Source organism: Aplidium turbinatum, chromosome 5 (assembly GCF_918807975.1).
Source record: "Aplidium turbinatum chromosome 5, kaAplTurb1.1, whole genome shotgun sequence".
NCBI lineage: Eukaryota > Metazoa > Chordata > Ascidiacea > Aplousobranchia > Polyclinidae > Aplidium > Aplidium turbinatum.
Window position 1 is genome coordinate 37552219 of NC_137476.1, and position 26215 is coordinate 37578433.

General features: G+C 40.6%; 1 protein-coding gene across 2 annotated transcripts in view; it reads left to right on the forward strand.

Annotated features, from left to right (window-relative positions):
* The window catches only part of LOC145769960 (ubiquitin-protein ligase E3C-like), a 42668-nt gene that overhangs the window by 14978 nt on the left and 1475 nt on the right, over nucleotides 1–26215 (forward strand). The window contains exons 3-18 of one of the 2 annotated variants that reach the window (XM_082581522.1): nucleotides 8107–8163; nucleotides 8502–8705; nucleotides 9794–9888; nucleotides 10510–10664; nucleotides 11283–11816; nucleotides 12084–12226; nucleotides 13387–13556; nucleotides 13741–13836; nucleotides 13957–14099; nucleotides 16862–16994; nucleotides 20451–20553; nucleotides 23805–23973; nucleotides 24475–24584; nucleotides 25161–25314; nucleotides 25552–25793; nucleotides 26074–26198. In XM_082581522.1, the coding sequence (XP_082437648.1) occupies nucleotides 8107–8163; nucleotides 8502–8705; nucleotides 9794–9888; nucleotides 10510–10664; nucleotides 11283–11816; nucleotides 12084–12226; nucleotides 13387–13556; nucleotides 13741–13836; nucleotides 13957–14099; nucleotides 16862–16994; nucleotides 20451–20553; nucleotides 23805–23973; nucleotides 24475–24584; nucleotides 25161–25314; nucleotides 25552–25793; nucleotides 26074–26198 (2633 nt within the window). The remainder of the gene's footprint in view (nucleotides 1–8106; nucleotides 8164–8501; nucleotides 8706–9793; nucleotides 9889–10509; nucleotides 10665–11282; nucleotides 11817–12083; nucleotides 12227–13386; nucleotides 13557–13740; nucleotides 13837–13956; nucleotides 14100–16861; nucleotides 16995–20450; nucleotides 20554–23804; nucleotides 23974–24474; nucleotides 24585–25160; nucleotides 25315–25551; nucleotides 25794–26073; nucleotides 26199–26215) is intronic. The other variant, XM_082581523.1, reaches the window with a different exon arrangement.

Here is a 26215-nt window from a genome sequence, read left to right on the forward strand (position 1 = left end):
TGGTGTTTGGATTAGGAGATTTTAATGGACATGTTGGAAAACAAGCAAATGGGTTCGAGGGCATTCATGGAGGGTATGGTTTTGGGGAGAGAAACATGGAAGGAAGAATGCTACTTGAATTTTGTGATGAAAGGAAACTTTGTATTGCCAACACATGGTTTAAAAAGAAAGAGAAAAGGAAGGTGACTTACAGCTCAGGAGGACATGAGTCGGAAATTGATTTTATTGTGGTTGGGCAGGAACAGAGAAAGTACTTGAAGAATGTGAAAGTAATTCCGTGGGAGTTGCAGCATAGACTAGTAGTAGGAGACTTAAATATGAAAAAGTGAAGAAAATTGTGAAGAAAGAACGAGTTTTTGTGAGAAATGTGTGGAAACTGGAGGAAAAAGAAACGAGAATTAAGTTTGTGAAAAGAGCAAAAGAGCTGGTAAACATGAGTGCGCAGGACTTGTGGGCTTCATTTCAGAAAGGTGTCCTAGCAGCATGTGATGAAGTATGTGGGAAAAAGAAAGTGAGGAGGGATCGTGGAGACACATGGTGGTGGGATGAAGAGGTGCAGCATGCGATTTCACAGAAAAGAGATGCATACAAGCAGTGGCGCAAAAATGGGTCAGAAGAGAATAAAAAGAAGTATAAGAGTATGAAAAAGAAGGCAAAGAGGGTTGTTGCAAGAGCTATGAAGAATGGTGCTGAGGAGGAACTTAATAAAATGGGGGAAAGCCAAAACAAAGTATTCAGACTCATAAAGCAAATGAAAAAGGATGGGAATGATATTGGAGGGGGAAGATGTATAAGGAGTGGAGATGGGAAGTTGCATTTCAGCCCGGAAAGCAGAGGAGAAGTGTGGAAGGAACACATGGAAAATGTTATGAATAAGGAGAATGTATGGGATCATATGACAGAGGTTGATCTGGTGGAGGGTCCAGTGGGAAAGGTTACTCGTGATGAAGTGGTGGAGGCAATGGGGCAAATGAAACTGTGTAAAGCAGCCGGTCCATCAGAAGTGAGCGTAGAGATGATAAAAGCAAGTGGAGAGTTGGGAATTGAAGTAATGCTACAACTTAGCCAAAGGGTATTAGATGGAGAGGGAATGCCGGAGGAGTGGAAGCATAGTACTCTTGTTCCATTGTTCAAGAGAAAAGGGTATGTGAGAAGTTGCAGTGCATATAGAGGTGTAAAACTCGGAATGGCCCGATTCGGTGAGTCCGATTCGGTGAGTCCGATTCGGTGAGAGCCTTTTTCGGTGAGAGCCCTATTCGGTGAGTTTTTTTTTTTAAATTATTGCGCGCCGTAGCCTAATTATCATTGCCGTTATAGGGTTAGGGGATAGAGGTTAGGGGGTTGGGGGTTTTTGGGGTTAGAGGATAGGGGGTTTTTGGGGTTAGGGGGTTGGGGGTTTTTGGGGTTGGGGGTTTTTGGGGTTAGGGGGTTTTTGGGGTTGGGGGTTTTTGAGGTTGGGGGTTTTTGAGGTTGGGGGTTTTTGGGGTTGGGGTGTTTGGGGTTAGGGGTTTTTTGGGGTTGGGGGTTTTTGGGGGTTTGGGTTAGGGGTTTTTGGGTTAGGGGGTTTGGGGTTAGGGGTTTTAATTAGTTTTGATTTTTTGGGGGGTTTGGGGGTTTTTAAGTTGGGGGTTTTTGGGGTTGGGGGTTTTTGGGGTTAGGGGGTTGGGGGTTTTTGGGGTTGGGGTGTTTGGGGTTGGGGGGTTTTGGGGTTGGGGGTTTTTGGGGTGTTTGGGGTTTTTTGGGGGATGGGGTTTGCGGTTTTGGGGTTTTTGGGGGTTTGGGTTAGGGGTTTTTGGGTTAGGGGGTTTGGGGTTAGGGGTTTTAATTAGGCTACGGTGCCCGATAATTTTCAAACAAAAATTCAAAAAAAAAACACAAAAATCCCCAACCCCAAAAACCCCCAACCCCTAACCTCTATCCCCTAACCCCTATCCCCTAACCCTATAACGGCAATGATAATTAGGCTACGGCGCGCAATAATTTAAAAAAAAAAACTCACCGAATAGGGCTCTCACCGAAAAAGGCTCTCACCGAAAAAGGCTCTCACCGAATAGTAGCAGACCCGTAAAACTACTAGAGCATGGAATGAAAATTGTGGAGCGAATACTAGAAAAGAGGTTGAGAACATTGGTGAAATTAAATGATATGCAGTTTGGATTTATGCCAGGAAAAGGTATAGTGGATGCTCTGTTTATATTGAGAAGAATGCAGGAGGAATACCGAGAGAAGCAGAGAAAACTATATATATATGTGTTTCGTCGACTTAGAAAAGGCATTTGACAGAGTACCAAGGAAAGTGATGGAGTGGGCAATGAGGAAAAGAGGTATACCGGAGGTATTAGTGAGAGCTGTGATGTCTATGTATGAGGATGCAAGAACAAAAGTGAGAGTTGGATCAAATTATTCAAACGAGTTTTTTGTGAAGGTTGGTGTACACCAAGGATCAGTTTTGTCACCTCTGATATTTGCTATTGTGGTTGACGTTGTAACTGAAGGAGTGAGGGAGGGCTTATTGAGTGAAATTTTGTATGCAGACGACCTGGTCTTGACAAGTAATAGTATGGAGGGACTGGAGAGAAAGTTTGAGAAATGGAAAGAAGCATTTGAAACCAAGGGTATGAAGGTGAATCTTGAAAAAACAAAAGTGATGGTGAGTGGAGCAGAAGGAACAGTTGTTGAGAGCAAAGTAGATCCCTGTGGAATATGTGGCAAGAGAGTGATGAGAAATTCAATGCAATGCAAGGAATGTGGAAAGTGGGTACATGCAAGATGTGCTAATGTCAAGAGAGCCGCAACAAGATTGGCGAAGTGTTTTGTTTGTGGGAAATGCAGTAAAGGAAGGAATGAAGTGGAAGGCCATGATGATGAGTTCTGCCATGGCATCGAAACAGTGACAGACTTCTGTTATCTGGGTGATCGGATAAATGGAAGTGGTGGATGTGAAGCAGCGGTGACAACAAGGGCAAGATTGGGCTGGGCAAAGTTCAGGGAATGTGGGGAAATGTTGTATGGCAGAAAATTCTCACTAAGGATGAAAGGGAAAGTATATCGGAGCTGTGTGCGGCCTGCAATGCTATATGGTAGCGAGACATGGATATTGAGAGAGAGTGAACTGGCAATCCTGAGAAGAACGGAAAGGTCAATGGTGAGAGCAATGTGTGGGGTGAAAACGAGAAGGGAAAAAAGGACTGAAGAATTGTTGGATATGCTAGAGATGAGAGAGACCATAGACCAACTGGCAAGGGCAAATGGAGTAAGATGGTATGGACATGTGATAAGGAGGGAGGAAGGAAGTTTTCTTAGAAAGGCACTAGATCTAAAGGTGGATGGGAAGAGGAAACGCGGTCGTCCAAGAAGAACGTGGAAACAACAAGTGAAGGATGAATTTAAAAAAGTCGGACTGAAGGAGGAAGATGCAAGGGACAGGGTGAAATGGAGAAAAGGGATTAAAACAATTGCTGCGCGGAAACAATCGGCCACCCCCACTAGTGGGGAACAAACCGACGATGGATTATGATGATGATGATTATTTAATTATGTTATATTTTGTGTGAAATAAAGTATGCTAAACCCGCTAAAGTTACTATGTTTTATTTCTCTATGGTTCAACAAAGCAAACTCTCTACCAAAGCTTTAAGCTTACTGTCTTGTTTATATTGACACCAGGTTGCAAACCGAATTTATTAGAACCGCTGCTTGAAACGATTAGTTTTACGCATGTAGTCGTAACAATTTTGATATTGTTACCTCATAATTGGAACTAGAGATGTACCGATACCAATATTTTGGCCGATACCGATCCCGATACCGATATCACTTTTTTAGGCCGATACCGATACTGATACCGATAATTTGGCCGATACTTTGGTGTTACAAAAAGAAGCAATTTTGGTATTTGCAAAGAAATATATCAAATGCTAAGTTTTACCTTATTTGCATAAAACTATTAAAAAAAACTTTGGATTGACATAATTTATTAAAGATTCAAGAATCCAATCTCAACCAGGGGCAGGGGGGGCAATGGTGCCCTTTTAAAGTCATGTAAGTTACTGCACATTTTGCAATATAACAATTTCTGCTATTCGCTTTTAGCTAAATTATAATCTTTCATTTTTTTCTCAAAATAATATTTACGGCACAAAATTTGGCAACAAACGTAAGAGGCCTTAAAACTCGTTTTTTTGGCAGCCATCTTGGCCTACCGGGAGCTCCTTCTCGGCGGCCAAATCTGCGTGCTTGGAGGCCAAAATACAAAATAACGATAGCACAAGTAAATAGAATTAAACTTGCAACAATGCTAAAATGATCACTTAGCGTTGTTGAAGTCTGGGCCTGGGCGACGTCCTACAATAGAATTGTTGCACCACGCAATAACTGCTTTATCGGGGGATTGTAATCCAGTACTGCGGGACCATCTAACGACACTCGCACAAGTGTCTCCAATGTGGCTGATTTTAAAGAAGTTTGCCACTCCCCTAGAATTCGTTTTAGCAACGAAAAACAACGTTCGACATGTGTTGACGATGACGGCAAGGTAATAAAATAAGTATTTCAATGATGTGAAGGACATTACCGGTACTAAAAGAAGCATAATTTTTGCAAAATATGAACAAAAAATGTTTTTCCCTCAGATGTCAACTAACCTAGCTCTCCTTTTTAACAACGATTCAATGTCCGACAACATCGAATCGACATAAAAACGACAATATTGCCAGCCGATGTAAATTAGCACTTCGGATTAAGACTTTGTTAAAATAAACGTCGGGAATTATAAACAAGACTTACAGCGCTGGTGATCGCAGATGGATATATTCCATCAATAAGTGTGGTGAAATGCAGACGGCAGCCCACATTATCAAGGATTGCCGGCTATACAGACCACTTCATGGTATGGAAGGCCTAGTTTCCATCGATGACGACACCAGGCAGTGGCTAACCAACGGATGCCCTGACAGGCGTGACATATAGCGACAACACGAGAGAAGAATAACAAATATTCCGCACAATGCAACAATGGCGATTATGACGCGTTGACCTAATTTTGCGTCACTCTTTGATGCTACATATTTTCGACAGTTAATCCACGATCATTGTACTGCGAAATTAAATAATTGGCTAGAAGAGACCGGTGGCCAAACTTGGCCGATTGAAGAGGTAGCACTAGCGGTCATTCAAGCACTACTTAGCGGCCATGGCCGCCGGCTGCTTTAAGGCTTGGCAGTAGGTTACATCATTATAACATAGCGTGATGCCCTTTTTTGTATACCGGACACTTGTAGGCTATCATTACTCAATACATAGTGAGCTGATAGATTAGCATTATCGCTATATCTTATCTTAAAACTTGAAAAAAAATTGGCCTTTTACTAAACAAAAGTGCCCTTTTTTCATAATCTTGCCCCCCCAGTCAAAAATCGTTCCGGCGCCCCTGGTCATAATAGTAGGTTTTAGTAATGAAAAGCCACCGTAATTGAGGATTGGGGTATAAGGGAAGAAACATTACATCATAATTGGGATTTCTGAAAAATTAATAAAATGTTTGCGCAAACTCTCCAAATAAGGCTATCATAATTGATAATAAGATGTAAAATGTAAACCAAGTGATTTGTGTAGTCGTACAAAAACTACTCGACAAGTAATGTGCAACCTAAGGGCGCTTGTCGTTTGGTTGAAAAGCTTTTGCCAGGCCAAGACTACCCAGGTAGCAAAAATGCACAATTCTGCATCGCTCCCACCCCGCCAAACGCTCAAAAAACCTGTGCAACTCGGCTGCCCCCAGCAAGCCGGCAATTCAACTTGCACCCTTAGCCGCAACAAAATCACCAAGCCCAAACAATGTCACAGCAGAATAAGTAGGCCCAAAAAGAAAGCAATGGGGCCACAAATCCTCAAAAAACCAATCAAAATGGTCCCGTTGCGCCCAAGATGACAACCTCATTGCGAAGAAAGAAGCGTCCCCCCCCGGCCACCAGCACAAGGCTGAGCACTCACCAGTACAGCGAGCTGCCGCGACCCGCCAACCACAACGGTGCAGCTTCCACACTAGCCATTTCAATTCTTGTCGATGTCAATTCTTGCTACAAAACGGCTGCCGAGAAACATATAGTTGATTGGATGGTCTAAATGGCTAGTGTGGAAGCCACACCAATATGGCCAGCGAATCGCAACAGCCCGCCGCACCAGTAAGCGCCCAGCCCCGTGCCGACAGCAGGGAAGGACACTTCCCCCCACAATGAGGCCGCCATCCCAAGCGCAACAAGACCACTTATTGATTAGTTCAGTGAGGATTCGCAGTCCCACCGCCCCCACCCCGAGCCCACCCAATCCGCCACGACATTGTTCAAGCCTGGTGAGTCCACCACAACGAAAGGCGGAAACCAAATCACAAACTGACAGAACCAGCCCACCAAAAATAATCAAGCCACACGGGTCCCTCAAACGTCCAGCAATGCAAAAACGATGCAAAACTACACATTCCCGCCACCTGGGTACTGGGTAGTCTTGGCCTGGTTTTATCCTCTGCTGAGAGTAAAAAAGAAACACAAATGATAAACATTGGAGAAATTGAGTCTCCTTCACAACTTAAGAATCGAACAACGCAAAACTGCTGAAACAAAACGTTTTGTTTGAGTGAAAGAATCACTGTAAGCAAACAATGCCAAAAGGTGCGCCCAAGAAGTCATGGCAGTGTGAGGTATCAAAAATTTGATCAGGGTGTTATTTTTCTACTTCAACGTGACGACATTGACGTTAGTTACTACTTTAAAAAATCTATATCTTTGCTTCTGCAGAAAATCCGCAGAAAACGCCTTTTTTCACACGTTTAGTATCGGCCACAGTATCGGTCAAATTTTGCCGATACCGATGCCGATACCGATACTCAAAAAATGGCCGATATCACCGATGCCGATACCGATATATCGGTACATCTCTAATTGGAACAGTTGGAAAACAAGCCGATTCATTTCCTTTTCGTGCGAGTGAATAACAACGATCAAGACAGTGATGTTATCGAAATAAAATGCAAAAAATCATGATCTCAGGCAGAGTGGAAACCGGCTATCAGTTTTATTAGCTTCGTTTCGCATGTTTTGCTAATTACTTACCTTCAAAGCGATAACAACGGCGAAGTGTTTTTTCTTCTGTTTTTATCGAAAGTCTTTTTAGTCTTTTATCGAATACCGTATCAATACTCGAGTATAGGCAACGTATAGGTCGAGATGTTCGCAAGTGATTTTCACCTCAAAAAGACAGGTTTAACTTCACGGACAAGGTCGGCAGTTTTCAAAATGAACACATTTTTGCTGCGGCAAAATCTTTGCCGACGTAGATTACGGAGCGTGTAATGGCGTCGGCCGAACTAAAAGTTTTGAATGCGTTTATTTGCTGTGATTCAAACTTAATTTTCAAATTTAATGATTTCTTGTCAATTCTAAAGTTTATGCACTTGTTGGGCAATATCCAAAGCTCACGAGACAAAACAGCAGAAAGAGCTGTTTTAAGATATCAATTTATTTTTGCGTGTAGGATATAATCGTTCTAATTACGTAACATTCCATGATCGTTGAAGTCGATGTCAAACCTTAGCGGCCGCATAAAACAATGATGTCAGGTTGGCTAGGTGATAATAGCGGAAAGAGACGTCGTTAATGCAAGCAATATCTGCGACCAAGACCATTAAAACAATGGGTTCTGTTGAATCGTAATTGATCTCACAGCGGGATGACCTCGTTGAAAATAGCGCGCCTAATTTAGCTGGTTTTCTTAATATTGCAGTGAGTAGTTACGTGACTATTCCAGCAGCGTTAGTTACTCTATCATCTACTTTGAAATTTCCATACCGTATGAGAAAGCCATGTGATCAACTGCTGGTTTGCGGGCAAGAGCAAAGTAGGCTATTTTTCGCTTTCGGCATTCTTTAAGTCCGTTTAAATGATCTAAATCTCTTTCGCGAAGTGTTTTATCTTTGAAACACCACTTGTAACAACCATTTTTGTTGCCCCTCAACCATAAATTTACGGGAGGCGCCGGCCCCCCCGGAAGTCGGCGCGTATGATTACGATTTACGATCACACATTTCGGTTACATGTTAACATCTCACCTCAGGGTGGATCTGGATCGGAGGTCATCCAACGAGCGAGAATTGAACGACAGAAGCGAGAGGTGAGCGGCTCTAGTTGGCTCAACGGATTACTTAAAACTATAAATTTATTTAGAGTATTTTTAATATATAGAATTCATCTTTTTCCACCCGATTTAACCATGGCAAAACATGTCCTTACTCCCAAACGAAAAAGTGTCCTTTGTGCATATAACCACTGAATGAAAGTGGAGATTACAGTTTGATGTAGACGTTATATATGTATAGTTGTATACGGTAGTTTAATTATCTTGAATCTTAATGCGGGACCGATTATAAGGAATTGCAAGCTATTTATTCTGTAGTTTCACAGCGACTTGCAGGACTATTAATTTCTATTTGATGACTATTTCATTTTCAGGCTGCCAGAAAAGAGCTCCAGAGTTCGATAATATTGCAGTCGTCCATTCGATCCTTCCTAGTACGGAAGAAGATTAAAGCACAATTTCGTGAGAAATTCGATGAAGAAAAACAGCAGCTTCTGAAAGATTCAAGATTGTTTGATGTCACGAGGTTGTTGTGTTTCTTCTTTGAAAGTGGAGTCCCATCTGATGCAGAGAGACTGGTGAGCTATACTACATCTCTTCCACCCAGCAAAGATGTCTAGGAACTTAGCTGATGGGTTGTTCCGTTTGTTTATTGTGTTCGACTGATTGGTCGATTGCGTATTTGAGTATTTTCACCCAAGATACTTTTGTATCACCTTCTCTCACATCACCGCCTGTGCTTTGGAAGCCTAACGCAAAATAACATCTCCGTCCCAGATCAAAGCTTGTTAGCTTTTTATACTTCAATTATAATATAATACCTTTTGCAAATATAGTAAGTGTTGTTGGTACCTTGGTCCATCATTCAAATTCAACTTTGTCCACTTGTGATTTGCCGATTTTGTTAAACCGATTATTATCTGCGCCTCTTACCCGCCTCATTCTGTTCATCGCATCTTAGTCCGTGATTCTGCCTCGTTCTTCAAATATTCTTTTCAAGGTATTTAGGAAGTTTCCATTTTCCATAATACCTTTCTTTCAAATCTCCTTCAAAGTCACTGCCTTCCCCTGCAATTTCTCTCTTCTTAGCACAGAACCATACCGTCATACTTCATTTACCCTTACAAACTTGTCTGCTGTTTCATTCATCTCCAGCATATTTATCGATTCTTCAGCCCTTTTTTTTCTTCCTCAATTTACTTTACCAATTGTCTCATCACCGGCATCATACAACATTGCAGGCCGCACACAAATTTGATAGACTTATTCTTTTTATCAGTGAAAAACTTCTGCCACAAAAATGATATTTTCTGTTTGTGTCGCATATGTTTATGTCTTACATGTTTTTTTCTTGTAAACAATTGCAGCAGTACACCATTGCATTGCTAAATAACATGTTATTATCTTATTGGGTTCGATTCCCAGTCGGGTCATATCACAGACTTTTAAAGCGATACTGAATCTGGCTTCTGCTTGGCACCCAGCAAAGGAATGGATTCATGATAATAATGTACTCAGCTGCACCTCCATGCGGCTGCACTGACCCTGACACTGTCTGCTTTGGAAAGCACTGAAGAGTAACGCTGTATAAAAAGATACAGCGCCATATAAAAAGATACAACGTTTTATAAAAAAACACACACGGTTTTTATGATTATTATCTTAGGTATGGCTGTGCCAGAACCTAATGAAAGGAGCAAGCAGAGCTACAGACTGGCCTTCGTTCCACCTCCTATCCCAGGTCCTGGTCCTATGCTGTAGGTTAGTGTCATCTTGCATTTCTCTAAACTGAATTTTATAGAGTTCTCTTCCGCCCAGTGAACGCCGCTCAATCGGACAGAAAAATCAATAAAAATTGCTCCGGTTAAGCAAGCATTGCAATAGATTGAATTGGCTTTTAGCAGCATGATCGTTGTTCACTTCATTATGTAGATCCGACAGCATCAGGCTAAAACTATTGGATGTAGTGAATCGTATACAGACTTGGCAACAATGAAGTTGGTGCGATTTTAAACGTAGGCTCCACTTTGCTACAAGTGGCAGCAGTTATTCCATTGCGTGGATAACTTCCCGTTTAAAGTCACTCGACTGCAGTTGGCGTATGCATACGCAGTCGAGTGACAAGTTAACACAAATATTACTTTTTACATTAAATTAACGTCTGCAGACGTTGAATCAATGCAAAAATAACTATTTTTTCCAGCTAGGTTTGTATGACTTTGCTAAGAAGTTTATGCGTTTTTGTTCTTATTAGTTCAACTATAAACTATATGTACGACTTTATGACGTGCAGAAAAATAATTCCGATCACAATGCAAGTGAATGTTGGAGTTTCCGCTGTCTGTAGATCATGGCAGTCGATCACTGTACCTCTGTTGGCAGGGACTTGGCCCGGGCTGAGCAGAAACAGGCAGCGACTCATTTGAGAATGTTTGAAAATTTTGCTTTACCAAATTTTTGGATGAAACCGAACGACAACGGCCACAACGAGGCGCTGAAGAGTCAACTGATGTTGTGGGAAAGATTGGTTGGCAACGGTAGTTATGTTCACATTGTTTGGTGTACTTGTTTCCAATAGTAGAAATCAGCAGCTACAGTTTATTGGAATGACAGCCATCGACATGTACCACACTTGTCCTGGCTATAACGTCTTTGTCCTAAGCATGATTACATGATTTTTCATTCAGGCACGTTTTAAATATTTCAAGGTTTTGCCATCTTTTCCCGTTCATTAACGTGCTGGTAGGTCTATATCGATTTTTGTAGTTAGTATATTTTTCGTCCCGGACGCGTTAATGACGAAAAATAAAATGATTGATTGTCCTGAGCTATATGTCTTTGTTGAATTAAGTTTACATAGCTCTGCAGAGGTTAGCAATCCATGGCTAGTTGACCACAGCTAGCAGGTCATGTGATGACTCAAAAATAAATTCCAATCTTGAATTTACTGTACACGGATATTGGATAGTGGATATATGATACAATAGCCAATATATCAATACTTTAAATGTGATAAATCCGCAGTTGATGATGATTTTTATTTTTTCACATCATTTTCTTCCAGTGAATAAAACCTAACATATTATATAATATGTATATATGTACTGTATATGTGTAATAATAAAGCGTAATTGAACGCAACATGTTTTGTTCAGGTTTTTATGAAACCATGATGTTGGTCTTTGCTAAAAAAGTTCCTTTGGAGATCGAGCTTCCTGAAGTGGAGAGCCGTGGTGGATCATCCGGATACTCTCCTCCTCATCTGATCCTGGCGGAGTCTCTTTTGACGATTTTGAAACGTCCTCTTAACTTTATCGGTCAAGTCAACTTGGAGGCTCCTTCGCTGCCGGGGAGTTTGAGAAAGTTTGTGAATGACCTCACCGATGTGGTGTTGGAAAGGTTTACGCTGGAGGTTCTCAGCCACCATGTCAACATCCAAAGTTACAACTACATCCTTCCGTGCTTGAAGAAAGATGAAGAGTTCCCGAGCAATTTATTGTTGCGGTATCTAGCAGACGCTCTGGCACAAACGGGATCTTCAGTTCGGTTATTCCCCAGCGTCTTTCTATTGGCTTCATTCGTGAAGCTGTATGATAACTTCGCAGGCAAGTCGACAGAATTAAAAATCAAAATGAAGATTATTCGTGAACACGATTTATTGAGTTGTTGTTCCGTTGTTGGTTTCAAAGGTGATAAAGTTGAATCCTGTGCTAGTAATGATCGTTCAAATTTGTTGCTTGTGAAAATCTTTTTGTTGTTTGGTCTTTTAAAAATTAAACTGTGCTAGATGAAACTTCTGTGACGTGTTTTGATTCATCCCACCTTCCCTGCCTCATGTGGAGAATAAGTTTGCCTGTGTGTGATGAATTTCAAAAATTTGCTGTACTATAAACTGTGTCACTGTGATATAGCTTCAATGACTTAAAGATTTGTGACATATCCAATTTCCTGCTCAGGGAAGAACAACGATCACCTACTTATGTGCCTACGCTGGCTGATCAGCACACTTCCAAGGGGGCGCTACCGAGCGGTGTCTTATACCGATTCGGACGAGGAAGAAGATGGCGCAGTTGATGTAATTATGGAAGATTCAACACAAGTAAAAGCTTTGTGTGGATAATATATTTTCGAGAGAAGTCTCTAACTTGTACCACAGGCAGGCAAATCACGACAGGATCAAGCATCGCAATAATTTCTCATATATTTATAAATTGCTTACCATGAAATGCTCGATGCATGTTTTAAAGTTTGTTTATAGATCCACTACGACTTTATTCGTTTCATCATATTTACTGAACTTGCTTCCCACCCAAACCACAGCAATACATGGATCTGGTTCATTAGATCATTATATTCAGTCTAGGGGTGTTCAATTTCGATTATTTGAATATTCGAAATTCAATTTATTTTCGATTTCCGAATTTCGATTTCGAATATCACAACTATTCACCATGCTGCAAAATGTGATTTTATTGAAAGAAACGCCATGAAAATTCGCTAGAAAACACGAAAAAACGCCATGAAAATTTACGAACAAAGAACACAAAATAACGTCTACAGCTCCAAGCCCATGTTGGTGTTTAAGAACACAAGCTGATCGACATGGTCACCCGTCAGTCGGGATCTCAGCTTTGTGACGGTCAGGCCAGCTTTTGAAAACGATCGCTCCGCTGGAGCCGAGGTCGCTGGGATCACAAACACCTTCTCGGCTAGCTTTTTCAGCAGCGGTAGCTCGCCTTCGTTTGGATCAGTTTGCCCAGAAGCAAGCTTCTGCTTCATAAAATAGGAAATCTCGTTTGAGATTGAGCTGATTTCATCATCATCACTGTTGTTGGAGTCTTCCGTCTGGACCCTGCCCATGGAGAAGAGTTCCGTCAGAGTGGTCTGGCGTCTTCGCTCATCGCCTGATGGTGTCGTCTGTGTTGGCTCAACGTCGGGCTATCGGAATCGGAAGAACTGACACTTCCCTTTGGTTGCACGCGCGTGGAAGACAACGACGTTGCGCACGACTGGCCGTTGGACCCGCGAGAGCGTGTGATAATCACGTGATCGACGATGCACATGCGTCGAAGTCTTTTTTCGCTTGCAAAATGCAACAAGACAGATTTCGCGTCATTCGCGTTACTTTCAACCGCGTTCAGCCGAAAGGGCGGTTATAATTTCGAATATGTCCGATACAAATTTCGAATATGACCTTAATCGAAGGTAAACACCCCTAATATTCACACTCATTGATTCGAGATTTATTTCCACTTTCAGGAAGTTTCCTTCAGCGAAATCTTGTCCACGACTTTTGAATTCGTCAACTCGTCACGGTTCATCAAGCACTGCGTCAAGCGGAAGCATTATGACGACGACGTTATTCCCGCACTGTGCGAGATAGCCCACCACTTCATGACAGGGCTGCACTACACGATCCATACCACCAGGTCGGAGATAACTACAAAGCGATTGAATAATGGCTATTGTCTGTCTTGGTTGTCCTGTTTGCTGTTATCGGCTTAGCATCAACTAAAATGCAAACTACTGGAGAATCGAACCCGTATCCCTCGGTATTTGTTTTCATTCCTCATTAAAGTTGAACGATGATAACTCCAATGTTGCTTTCCACAGGATCTTATACACGTTGGCGTTTTCCACAACATTCCTCAAGAAAGTTTGGAGGTCCATCCTCACCCTGAAAACGAATAAGATCAACAGCATGCAGAGGTAAGCTCATCATTCCCTTGCAAGGCTGACTATTAATTCTGGGAAGCTTAAAACAATAATGAAGTCGTCTGAGAGACAGAATCACTGATCAATGCGATTTGGTGCTTGTTGTCGTTTCAGCCAATCGAGTATCCAGGCGATCTTAAGTGGAGGCCACATGTCCAGCCAGTCCATAAGAGATTTTGACGTCCAGATGGCAACATTTTCCAACCTATTCTCCCACAACCTCCTATCGCTGCATGATGTCGACTTCTACCAGACTGGTGAGACGTTGAGACTCTTTCATATTTTGTTATAAGTTTTTGTTAAAAATTCTAGAATCTGATGTCACCAACACCGACACGCCGTCGTCACGCGCACCTGCTTCATTGTGACGTCACTTTTGTTGGTCATGAGATTCATCTCGCAAGGAACCGGAAGTCGACGATCGCGTTGGTGTTGGTTGTGTACTTAACGACAATAGCTATACGACCTGTATGCTTGAGGAAATCCATTGCACGACTGCCACGTTGCTCACTGATGTATCTGGGTTGTGGCCACGAGCGCAGCCTGTGCTGCTATTACCGTGTAAAAACGCTAATTATTATTATCATTATTATAATGATTACACATTACATTATAATTTGTCATTGATCTCGATCTCATCAATCGATGCTTTGTTTGTCTCGACCGCGGCGGGGTTTGTTTGAGATGGACGGGTCAACAAAGTTGGTGGGTGCATCCCCCGAACCCAGCAGGCTTGGCTTCTCGAGCGCGATACTTAACCGTTTTAGAACAATGAAAACTATCAATACTACAAAAAAGTGCTCAATGCTAAGCAAAAAACAAAGCAGAGCAAATTAAATCAAATATAGTTATTACTATCTGAAGCCTTTACAAATTGTTTCACCTAACGGATCATCAGAAGGTCTGCAAAAACATGCAAAAAAAGTAATGAATCGATAATTCCTGAAAAGATATTAAATATTACAACTGTAATTTAATCTGCAAAAAAAACCTTTAAACCTGTACTTCCTGAAAAGATATTAAATATTATAACCGTAAACCAATCTGCAGAAAAAAAACCTCAGAATTACTAAGGGCTACCTTCATCCATTACTACAAAGTTTCAATTATTAAAATGCTTTTTGATGGTGGTGAAACTTGGGCTAAGAAAGATGGTTTGTTCGATGTTACAATGGGCTCATTTGATGGTGCTGAGATTTGTGAGTTGGTCGGCTTGTTTCTTTTGAACGAATTTTCTGCTATTGTTGACAGAGACATGCTTGGGTTATATCGTGATGATGGTCTGGCTATTTTGCGTAATTTATCTGGTCCTAAAGTTGATCTTTTGAGAAAAAATGTCATTCAATTATTTAAACAACATGGCTTAAATATTACTGTGGATACTGGTCTAATTGAAACTGATTTTCTTGACGTCACTTTGAATTTGCTATCTGGTAAATTCTGGCCTTATCGAAAACCCAATAATGATCCCATTTACATCCATGCCCAGTCCAATCACCCACCCAACATTAAGAGACAAATCCCGATTATGATTGCAAAGCGATTGTCCGCCACATCATTTGGCCTAAATGAATTTGATAAGACCGCATCTGTTTATAATGATGCCCTATTGAAAAGTGGTTTTGCGGAGAGAGTTTGCTACAACCCTGCTAATAACTTACGAACATCTAGGAAAAGGAGTCGGAAAATTTTATGGTTTAACCCTCCTTTTAGCTTGCAGGTTGATAGCAATATTGGTAAGGAATTTTTCAAACTTGTTTCCATACACTTTCCGCCCCATCATAGATTGCATAAAATATTCAACCGTAACACTATTAAGCTGAGCTACAGTTGTACTCCGAATGTTGCAAGCATCATATCCTCCCACAATAAAGCAATATTGCAGACTGATAATGAACCATCGCAGCCTGGTTGCAATTGCAGGGTGAAGCCAGATTGTCCTTTGAATGGGCAATGCTTGCAGAAGGCCGTTGTTTACAAAGCTACCATTGATAACGGCCCTAAGGTCCTTAATTACATTGGTTGTTGTGAAACTACTTTTAAAAAACGTTTTTCCAACCGTAAATGTACCTTCAATGATAGGTCTAAACGAAACAGCACCGAACTATCTAAGGCAGTTTGGGACCTTAAGGACAAGGGTGTTGATCCTAAAATAACTTGGTCCATCCACAGCTGTGCTCGGCCTTATAGTGGAGGTGGTCGTAATAATTGTGGCCTATGTTTGGCTGAAAAACTGGCCATTCTGAAGGCTGATAGTGGCCACCTTTTGAACAGGCGTTCCGAACTGGTGGGTAAATGTCGTCATAGAAACAAATTTAAACTCAAGTACTTCAAAATAAAATAAATTCCTTTTGATTTTCACAGGTCATTTTTTAAAAAAATTTCATTTGATTTTTACAGGTTATAAATCTCATTTAATTTTCACAGGTTTAGAAACAGATTTCATTTCATGTGTTAAGGTTACTACAGGTTACATCATCACAATTCTTTGTGATTTTCACAGGTTATAATTTTGAAAAAATTAAATTTCATTTGATTCTTACAGGTTATAAATCTCATTTAATTTTTACAGGTTTTTAAACAAACAATTTCCATTTATTTTGTTCAGATTACTACAGGTTGCATTGATCATCAAACTGCATTTTGCTTTTTTGTGATGTCATAGAGGTTGCCATCAACTTGCTTGGTTTCCAGATGGACAAATTAATTGAAACTTTGTCGTAATGGATGAAGGTAGCCCTTAGTAATTCTGAGTTTTTTTTCTGCAGATTGGTTTACGGTTATAATATTTAATATCTTTTCAGGAATTACAGGTTTAAAGGTTTTTTTTGCAGATTAAATTACAGTTGTAATATTTAATATCTTTTCAGGAATTATCGATTCATTACTTTTTTGCATGTTTTTGCAGACCTTCTGATGATCCGTTAGGTGAAACAATTTGTAAAGGCTTCAGATAGTAATAACTATATTTGATTTAACCGTTTTAGAATGTTTTTTCTAATCCATGGATCTGTCGCAGATTTGTCGGAAAACAGTCGCAGCACCTTCACCCTCGATGAGATAAGCACAATCGTGCGGACACTCAGAGATGTTTGCCTCCGCCTTATTCGGACTATCTTCCCGGAGTGGAAGACGCCTCACTATGATGTCAGGTAGGTCCTGTTTGATGAATCGTGATTTCGACCACGATGTTTCAATGAGATTGCATGAACGAGAATGCAAGGAAGCCAATCTTCGTGTCAACCTTCAGGCAAGCTGCCAGGTGTACTGCCAAAGACGCAGCCACATGCTTTTGAGCTGTGTCAAACCGGGGATTTGCTTACCCGGTTATAGCCTGCAGAAGTCCATGACACCTACCTATGCGAGTCTCCTTTTTTTTTTGAAAATTGGGTTACCTTAATTACTAGGGTGACCCAAAAAAAACTAAATTTTAATTTTTAAACTTTTTCTTGTTTAGACCTCTGCATTGTAATCCAAAATGTCACCTTGCCAAGTTTTGTTGAGATTGGTCCACATTTGACGCCCTAGCAGTGGGCCAGTACCGCCCGCCGGGTCAAAATCAGCCAATCTGGCTAAATCTCAACAACCGGTAGTCCTAGAATGCTCAAACTTGGCTTTAAAGAAGCAGAATGCATGGTTTCCTATCTAACTTCCAGACGGTTTTTGGGGTCTAAAACATTTAGTTTATGAAAAAAATGCAAAAAACACATTTTTGACCAAATGTGGCCCCCATAAACGTGTAATATTCAACTTTTAGTGTAATATACAACACTAATAACACAAAATTTAAAATACAAGCAACTTTTGTTTAATTGCAGACAAGTTTTATTGCTTTTGCACTTTGGTTTGCCTCTTAACTCTCAACCACTGACCACTCTAATTACCCATTAAATAATTACAGACAGTTTTTGTTTTCGTTTTTCATATTAGTTTACCACCTAATATTTCTTAAAAATGATTTTGTGGTTGTGTCCAGCTTTTTGGTGGACAATGACTTCTTGGCCATATCTCCAACTTTAGAATGGTAAGCATGAGTCACTTTAATCGCTTTGTCCAACTCTTTCTAACTTCTTGGAGCAGAAACCCTTTCCTCAACATCAGCGACCATGCCCAAAACTCTCTCCACAATATCATTTGTAGCAGGCATGTTCTGTATCAGAGCATTGAATGATGAAAACTCCTCCATATGGTGCCAAGATCTGGGACTTTCACGAGTTAAACATTCAAACTTGGGCAAAACTCAGAGTTCAAAAGAGTCTGGTCCGATCAAGTCTGGCAAGCGAGTGGAGTTTTGAATAGAAGGCATTTGAACTAAGCCCTGTCCAATAACGGCTCTCTCGGAACTTGATCAAAATGTTTGCATCTTTTGCCACATTCGGACCTTGGTGGATATGCTCACACGATCACTTGCAAAAGCAAACACAACGTGGCGCTCAATGAGGTACCACAGGTGCAGGTTGAGCTTTGCGCGAGCAGCAACAGCCATTTCAAGGAAATGGTCAGGGTATAGCCTAAGTTGCTTCTTTTAGAGGTGAGCTGAATGTCATTTGTGGGAGCGTTCCATATTTCTAAGTCATTCACTGCAACATTTGTCAAACTTGGAGATGTAAACCAATATTTAACATAAAAAAAGTGTTGAAAAAGCCGCCAGTGAATATATATTCCCAACGTCACAATCTTTGGTAAAAGCTGAATCTTCAGATAATCGCTGCTTGAATCGCCAATTTGCATGATATAAATGTTCTTCGCCATCCAATGTGCATGATGAAATGCACTTGGAGCCTTGAACGTATAATTGTATCCAAGTGGGAAAGTACCACCAAGAAAAAGAATGGACAATTCAGCCAACTTTTTGTAACCTTCTCGTATGTTCTTTCCATTTTGAAGCCAACTGAACAAGAAATCAGAACTGATTCTTTAATTTTAATCCCGTTCAGTTTTCTGTTGTTCTTTTAGAAAGTTTCATAAACTTGAACATTTATGTTCATGCAAACTTCTGCAAAGCTTTTAAATACAGCTTCGTGTGGTGATTCTGTGTCACCGTAGACTACTGAAGCTGCTCCACCACAAACAAGCTCCATGATATGATGCCTGCAGGCTAGTTTAAGGATACTGTGTCCTATATGAAGTTGAACAGTGACGCCAGTTTTATACCACTATTTACTGCAGTTGTGTCAAAAACAAGACCCTAGACTATTTTTATGTCGAAATTGACAGCATTCAGTGCTTCAATCATGTTTCTTGCTTTATTCTTTGATCCACTTGAGTCCGTCATGTTTATCACATCAACCAAAACTTCTGCTTCATTATTTAAACATTTCAGTACCACTGCAAAAACTGGCTTCTTTTTTCCTGTATGTTAACACTTTTTTATGTTAAATATTGGTTTACGTATCTTCAAGTTTGACAAATGCTGCAGTAAATGACTTAGAAATGTGGAACGCTCTCACAAATGCCATTCCTAAAAGAAGCAACTTAGGCTACCCTGACCTTTTTCTTGAAGTGGCTGTTGCTGCTCGCGCGAAACTCAACCTGCACCTGTGGTACCTCATTGAGCGCCACGTTGTGTTTGCTTTTGCAAGTGATCGTGTGAGCATATCCATTATCCACCAAGGTCCGAATGTGGCAAAAGATGCAAACATTTCGATCAAGTTCCGAGAGAGCCGTTATTGGACAGGGCTTAGTTCAAATGCCTTCTATTCAAAACTCCACTCGCTTGCCAGACTTGATCGGACCAGACTCTTTTGAACTCTTTGGAGTTTTGCCCAAGTTTGAATGTCTGACTCATAAAAATCCCAGATCTTGGCACCATATGGAGGAGTTTTCATCGTTCAAAGCTCTGATACAGAACATGCCTGCTACAAATGATGTTGTTGAGAGAGTTTTGGGCATGGTCACTGATGTTGAGGAAAGGGCTTCTGCTCCAAGTAGTGAGAAAGAGTTGGACAAAGCAATCAAAGTCACTTATGCTTACCATTCTAAAGTTGGAGATATGGCCAAGAAGTCATTGTCCACCAAAAAGCTGGACACAACCACAAAATCATGTTTAAGAAATATTAGGTGGTAAACTAATATGAAAAACGAAAACAAAAAACTGTCTTTGATTATTTAATGGGTAATTAGAGTGGTCAGTGGTTGAGAGTTAAACCAAAGTGCAAAAGCAATAAAGCTTGTCTGTGATTCAACAAAAGTTGCTTGTATTTTAAATTTTGTGTTATTAGTGTTGTATATTACACTAAAAGTAGAATATTACACGTTTATGGGGGCCACATTTGGTCAAAAATGTGTTTTTTGCATTTTTTTCATAAACTAAATGTTTTAGACCTCAAAACCCTCTGGAAGTTAGATAGGAAACCATGCATTCTGCTTCTTTAAAGCCAAGTTTGAGCGTTCTAGGACTACCGGTTGCTGAGATTTAGCCAGATTGGCTGATTTTGACCCGGCGGGCGGTACCGCCCCACTGCTAGGGCGTCAAATGTGGACCAATCTCAACAAAACTTGGCAAGGTGTCATTTTGGACCACAATGCAGAGGTCTAAACAAGAAAATGTTTAAAAATTAAAATTTCTTTTTTTTTGGGTCACCCTATTAATTACTTTCTTCTTCTAGGGAGCTCTACCATCAGCTGTCATCGGGGAAATCCCTAACAATGACGACCTCCGTCCAAAGTAGCTCTGGGATGACAATCGCATCCGCAGCACATATGTTCAAGGTTGGTAGTGGGCCTCGTTGTAAGTATAATTGTAAATGCTTTTTGCCAGGGGACACTGATAAGCATTGCCCCTTCGCCCCCGGCCAGTTCGATGTTGCTTCATGGATCTGTTTTGATTGATGCGCGTTAGGGTTGTTCAAAAAAACACTTTTTTGTCGAATTTCATTGGGGACCCCTTGGAGTTGTTGGGTTGCATCTAAAAACCCCACAAAGCAAATCTGAGCACGTTTGGTTCAGTATTAACCGAGCAACGTCAACTTGAAAATTTAGATTTTGACTAAAATTTTCGAAATTTTTTTTACCCCCCTCTGAAAAAAAAAAAATTTTTTAACCTTTTTTGCATTGCCTGCAATGGAATAGCTGTAAATAAACCTGTTCACAGTTGAAACGCGAGTAGTCATGGTATAAATGTCACATTTTAACAATAGTTGTGAGGTTGTTTTATGCAAAAAATGGCTTTTTTGCATGTTTTCATGAACTTCGGGTAAGTTCTGAATGTTGATACAATTGTGTGAATATTAACTGCACTATTTTTTGATCTTTGACATCACAGATCATTATGAGTTGTCTCTCTCTTGTATAACATTATGTCGAACTTCAAGTCTTGTGTGTAACTGATAAGCTGTAGCCTGTAGTCAACTAATCATTTTGATTTTCTCATTTAGATATTATTCTAGAACAAAAATTTGTGAAAATTGATAGTTAGAGTTTGTTCCTGATTGCATAATTACTGTACAAGTGTACAGTGCTGTAATTCTGCAAATTTGTTTACCTGCTGCCATGCATTCCACACGTTCAAAAGATGTGGAAGTATTTTTAATCGGAAAGCCCAAAGATCAACCATTCTCTCAGTTACAATTGCCAACAAAGAGAGCTGTTTGACAAAGGTTTCTTTTCTATTTGAAAATTCAGAAAAAGCCAAGACAGGATGCTGTGGCCACTACATGCAGTAAGATTGAATTCCTGTGGAAAAAGATCCACACCTGAATATTCCTGTTTTCAGACCAAGGAAACAATCAAACTGTGGAACGAGCACAGACTCGTAAACATCCCAAACAAGGTAATACGAGAAAAGTACAGTTTGACGCTGATTTGGATACCCTTTTTGATATAGCAAAAGCAAATATTAAAGAAAAACTTAATGAAGAAGACTATGCTTTCGTGAAAGATCAACAAGGCCAGCGAAAGTCTACATTTGGATGCAAAGCTAAAGCATTGGAAAAACGCTTTCTACGGAAAAGAAGAGCAGAAGAAGTTGAACTGGGAATGAAAAACAAATCGGTGAAGGAGATGGAAGTATTAAATTCTGTGGAGACTGACCTTGATTTCCTAAGCAACAGTGATACTGATGCCAGTTCAAGCTGTGTGAGCAGAGAAGATTGGGAAGGTACAAGGTACACCCAACATCCCAGCGATACCACAATCTGTTTCCTTAGAAGTGCCAAGGCAGATAACTAAACTGCCACAAGTCATAGCAGCTGCTGATTGCCATAAGATCTCAAGTAAGGCATTAAATGATGTTTTAGCTGCATTAATTAGAAATCTTATGGCGATCAGCAGCTGCTATGACTTGTGGCAGTTTAGTTATCTGGCTTGGCACTTCTAAGGAAACAGATTGTGGTCTCGCTGGGATGTTGGGTGTACCTTCCCAATCTTCTCTGCTCACACAGCTTGAACTGGCATCAGTAACACTGTTGCTTAGGAAATCTAGGTCAGTCTCCACAGAATTTAATACTTCCATATCCTTCACCGATTTGTTTTTCATTCCCAGTTCAACTTCTTCTGCTCTTCTTTTCCGTAGAAGGCGTTTTTCCAATGCTTTAGCTTTGCATCCAAATGTAGACTTTCGCTGGCCTTGTTGATCTTTCACGAAAGCATAGTCTTCTTCATTAAGTTTTTCTTTAATATTTGCTTTTGCTATATCAAAAAGGGTATCCAAATCAGCGTCAAACTGTACTTTTCTCGTATTACCTTGTTTGGGATGTTTACGAGCCTGTGCTCGTTCCACAGTTTGATTGTTTTCTTGGTCTGAAAACAGGAATATTCAGGTGTGGATCTTTTTCTACAGGAATTCAATCTCACTACATGTAGTCGCCACAGCATCCTGTTTTGGCTTTTTCTGAATTTTCAAATAGAAAAGAAACCTTTGTCAAACAGCTCTCTTTGTTGGCAATTGTAACTGAGAGAATGGTTGATCTTTGGGCTTTCCGATTAAAAATACTTCCACATCTTTTGAACGTGTATAATGCATGGCAGCAGGTAAACAAATTTGCAGAATTACAGCACTGTACACTTGTACAGTAATTATGCAATCAGGAACAAACTCTAACTATCAATTTTCACAAATTTTTGTTCTAGAATAATATCTAAATGAGAAAATCAAAAAGATTAGTTGACTACAGGCTACAGCTTATCAGTTACATACAAGACTTAAAGTTCGACATAATGTTATACAAGAGAGAGACAACTCACAATGATCTGTGATGTCAAAGATCAAAAAATAGTGCAGTTAATATTCACACAATTGTATCAACATTCAGAACTTATCCGAAGTTCATGAAAACATGCGAAAAAGCCAGTTTTTGCATAAAACAACCTCACAACTATTGCTAAAATGTGACATTTATACCATGACTACTCGCTTTTAAATTGTGAACAGGTTTATTTACAGCTATTCCATTGCAGGCAATGCAAAAAAAGTTGAAAAAAAATTTTTTTTTTCAGGAGGGGGGTAAAAAAAATTTCGAAAATTTTAATCAAAATCTAAATTTTCAAATTGACGTTGCACGGTTAATACTGAACCAAACGTGCTCAGATTTGGTTTGTGGGGTTTTTAGATGCAACCTAACAATTCCAGGGGGTCCCCACTGAAATTCGACAAAGAAATGTTTTTTTGAAGAACCCTAATGCACATCTAAGGGCTCAGACAGCAAAATCCGTCAGTTTTTACATCGATTCAAAATCTGCAAACGTTGAATCAATGTAACAATGACGGATTTTGTTGTCTGAGAAGGGGAATTCTAACATAAAGGTACACTCCATTTTGTTTGTGCTGTCTATATTCAGGTGATTAGGACATTCCTTTGTTATACTACTTTGTGACGTACCGGATACGGGATCATGGATTGTTCGCATGTAACGTTGTGTTGGTCAATTGCACATTTACCACACAAACACTGTCTCTATTGTCTTCCGTGTACGTGCACTATCGTCACATGGGGCATACCCTAACATGCAACTTGATGACGTAGGTTTGTTCCCGCCTTTTAAACCAGCTGCACACGCGCCACACGAGGCGCCCTTTCGGTGGTGACGACATCTGGCTGTCCTCGACAGTTGGAGGAGACAATCAAAAGTACTTGGCCACCAACTGGAGGAGGAGACATAAGTCCAAAGACAATCTTGCCGCTCATATGGCAGGTCAGTGGCAATTCCCTTGTTTTGAGTTGTAAGTTAATCTTGACCTCTTTGTGGTTCAGGATAGAAAGGAGGATCGGCAATGATCGCTTTCTACTTGGTGAGTGATCACTGTCTTTGAAACTACATTTTTGACAAATCTGTTTTCTTGTTTTATGGTAACTCAAACTATGTAAAACCTTTTTGAGTTTTTTGCACTGTCAGTAAAAGCTGAACTGCCTAAACGTTGAGTTGAACCTCCTGCAACCATAAAACAGCTACTCATTGATTTAACATCTGCAGACGTTGAATCAATGCAAAAAGCTATTAATTTGCTGTCTGGGTTGTAATATATTACACAACATACGATTTGAAAGCACTGCACATGACTTTTCAGCCTGTAAATCCGACCTCTTGACATTAGTTCAACGTTTGCATACGTTGAACTAATGTAATAAAGAACTGATTTGCTCGGTTGGGTGATGCTGCCCATTAGATCACAGTATTTTACATCATCCTAACCAGATCCTTCTGATGAGGATCTCACCATGTCAGTCGCCGAAGCGAGGCAGCTCCTCACTCTCACCTGCCTCCCCTTCACCGTTCCATTCACCAACAGAGTGTCCATTTTTACGGTTTGCACTTTAGCTTATAACACTTTTTGTAAACTTCATATTTGTGCTCTAAGTATAGTTTACGTTTCAACCAAACAAAATTGGAGAAATTGGCTGAGGATTTGAGACAGCAGGTTTACACCAAGTAGCTATAATAATGTGGCGGAAGTATGACGTGGCAACGTTGGATTCGCTTTGAAATGACCTCTGTGCTGCAACAATGGAGTTTCAATGCTGCAACAGAAAAGTTTTGCAAAATAAATGCCAGACGAAGCTGCACTAAAATTTGCCTAACAAATAAATCCGCCCTGAAGTATAAACAAGAAGCCATGTTTGTTTTGCCACTACCAGCGACATTATTTCCTGATTTCTAATGCAGCAAACGTATTTTTGTGCAAGTGAGTTCAATATTAACGAACTAAAAACTAGCGGATTGAAATCGATGTTTTATCTTAATAAGGTTGAACCGTGCTTGCATGGAAGTAATTTTGTGTCTATTGCAAGACATGTAACCGAGTCGTTCGTATCAGGCATTGCTATGTGTTTGTCAAAAGATTTTTCTTTTCTTGATCTCTAATCTTTGCACTTTTCCTCCAGTCAATGCTTGCTCAGGACCGGTCATCGCGTGTGTCCGCCCGGGATGCGCTCTTCCAGGATGCCGGTCTTGCAGATTCTTCCACCGTGATCCGGGTGACAGTGCGTCGCGACTACCTCTATGAAGACGCCTTCAATGACTTCTCATTGGCCAATGGTAAGGCTTCCACTGGGCAGTTTGTAGTTTAGGTCGCACGACGCAAAGTGAATAATTTTTGTTTCAAACATTATTTTGAATAACGTCCAGTTTTCTTACCTCTCAAAACATAAAACATTATTTTGAACGGTTTTATTAACTCTTGGATGCTTTTCTATTCTCATTTACTGATGCCAACATCACCTTATATCCCTGCGCCCATAAAGTGACCATGCTCATCACTTGTGTTCATTGCAGCTCCTGACCTCCGTCGTGTCCTCCGAGTCACGTTTGTGAATCCTGCGGGGATGGAAGAGGCTGGGTACGGGGAGGGAGTCACTCGGGAGTTCATGCAACAGCTGGCAAAGACCGCGTTCGAACCAACTAGAGGACTCTTCAAAATCACAGGGGAGTCCGGACTGTACCCGAACCCGCACGCTGACAAGGTCGTGGATGACTTCACTCAGCACTTCCACTTTCTAGGAAGGATTCTTGGAAAGGTAGGAGATTCCACCGTCTTTGATTGTGTTTGTCTTTTACACAACAGACTGATCGCACCATCATAATTGTTGTTTTCTCACCCATGCTTGTGACGTCATCACTCCTCATCGTGTCGTGACGCAACTGATGACGTCTGTCCCTGTGCGTGCGTCAAATGCATTCAAAGCACTCCAGAATACGTCATCACTTTCGTCAAGCCGAGACTTAGTCCGGAAATGACGTTTGAATTCGTTGAAATATATTTGTGATCTCCTCCATCATATTTTCTTGACCTCCCAGCTCCTCTACGAAGGGATGCAGACAGAGATGCGGTTTGCCTCATTCTTCCTCTGCAAGCTTCTTCGTCACAGAAACGTGGATGTTGACATCAATCATCTCCAATCCTTGGATCCGGACTTCTACAAGTAGCTGATGATGTTTG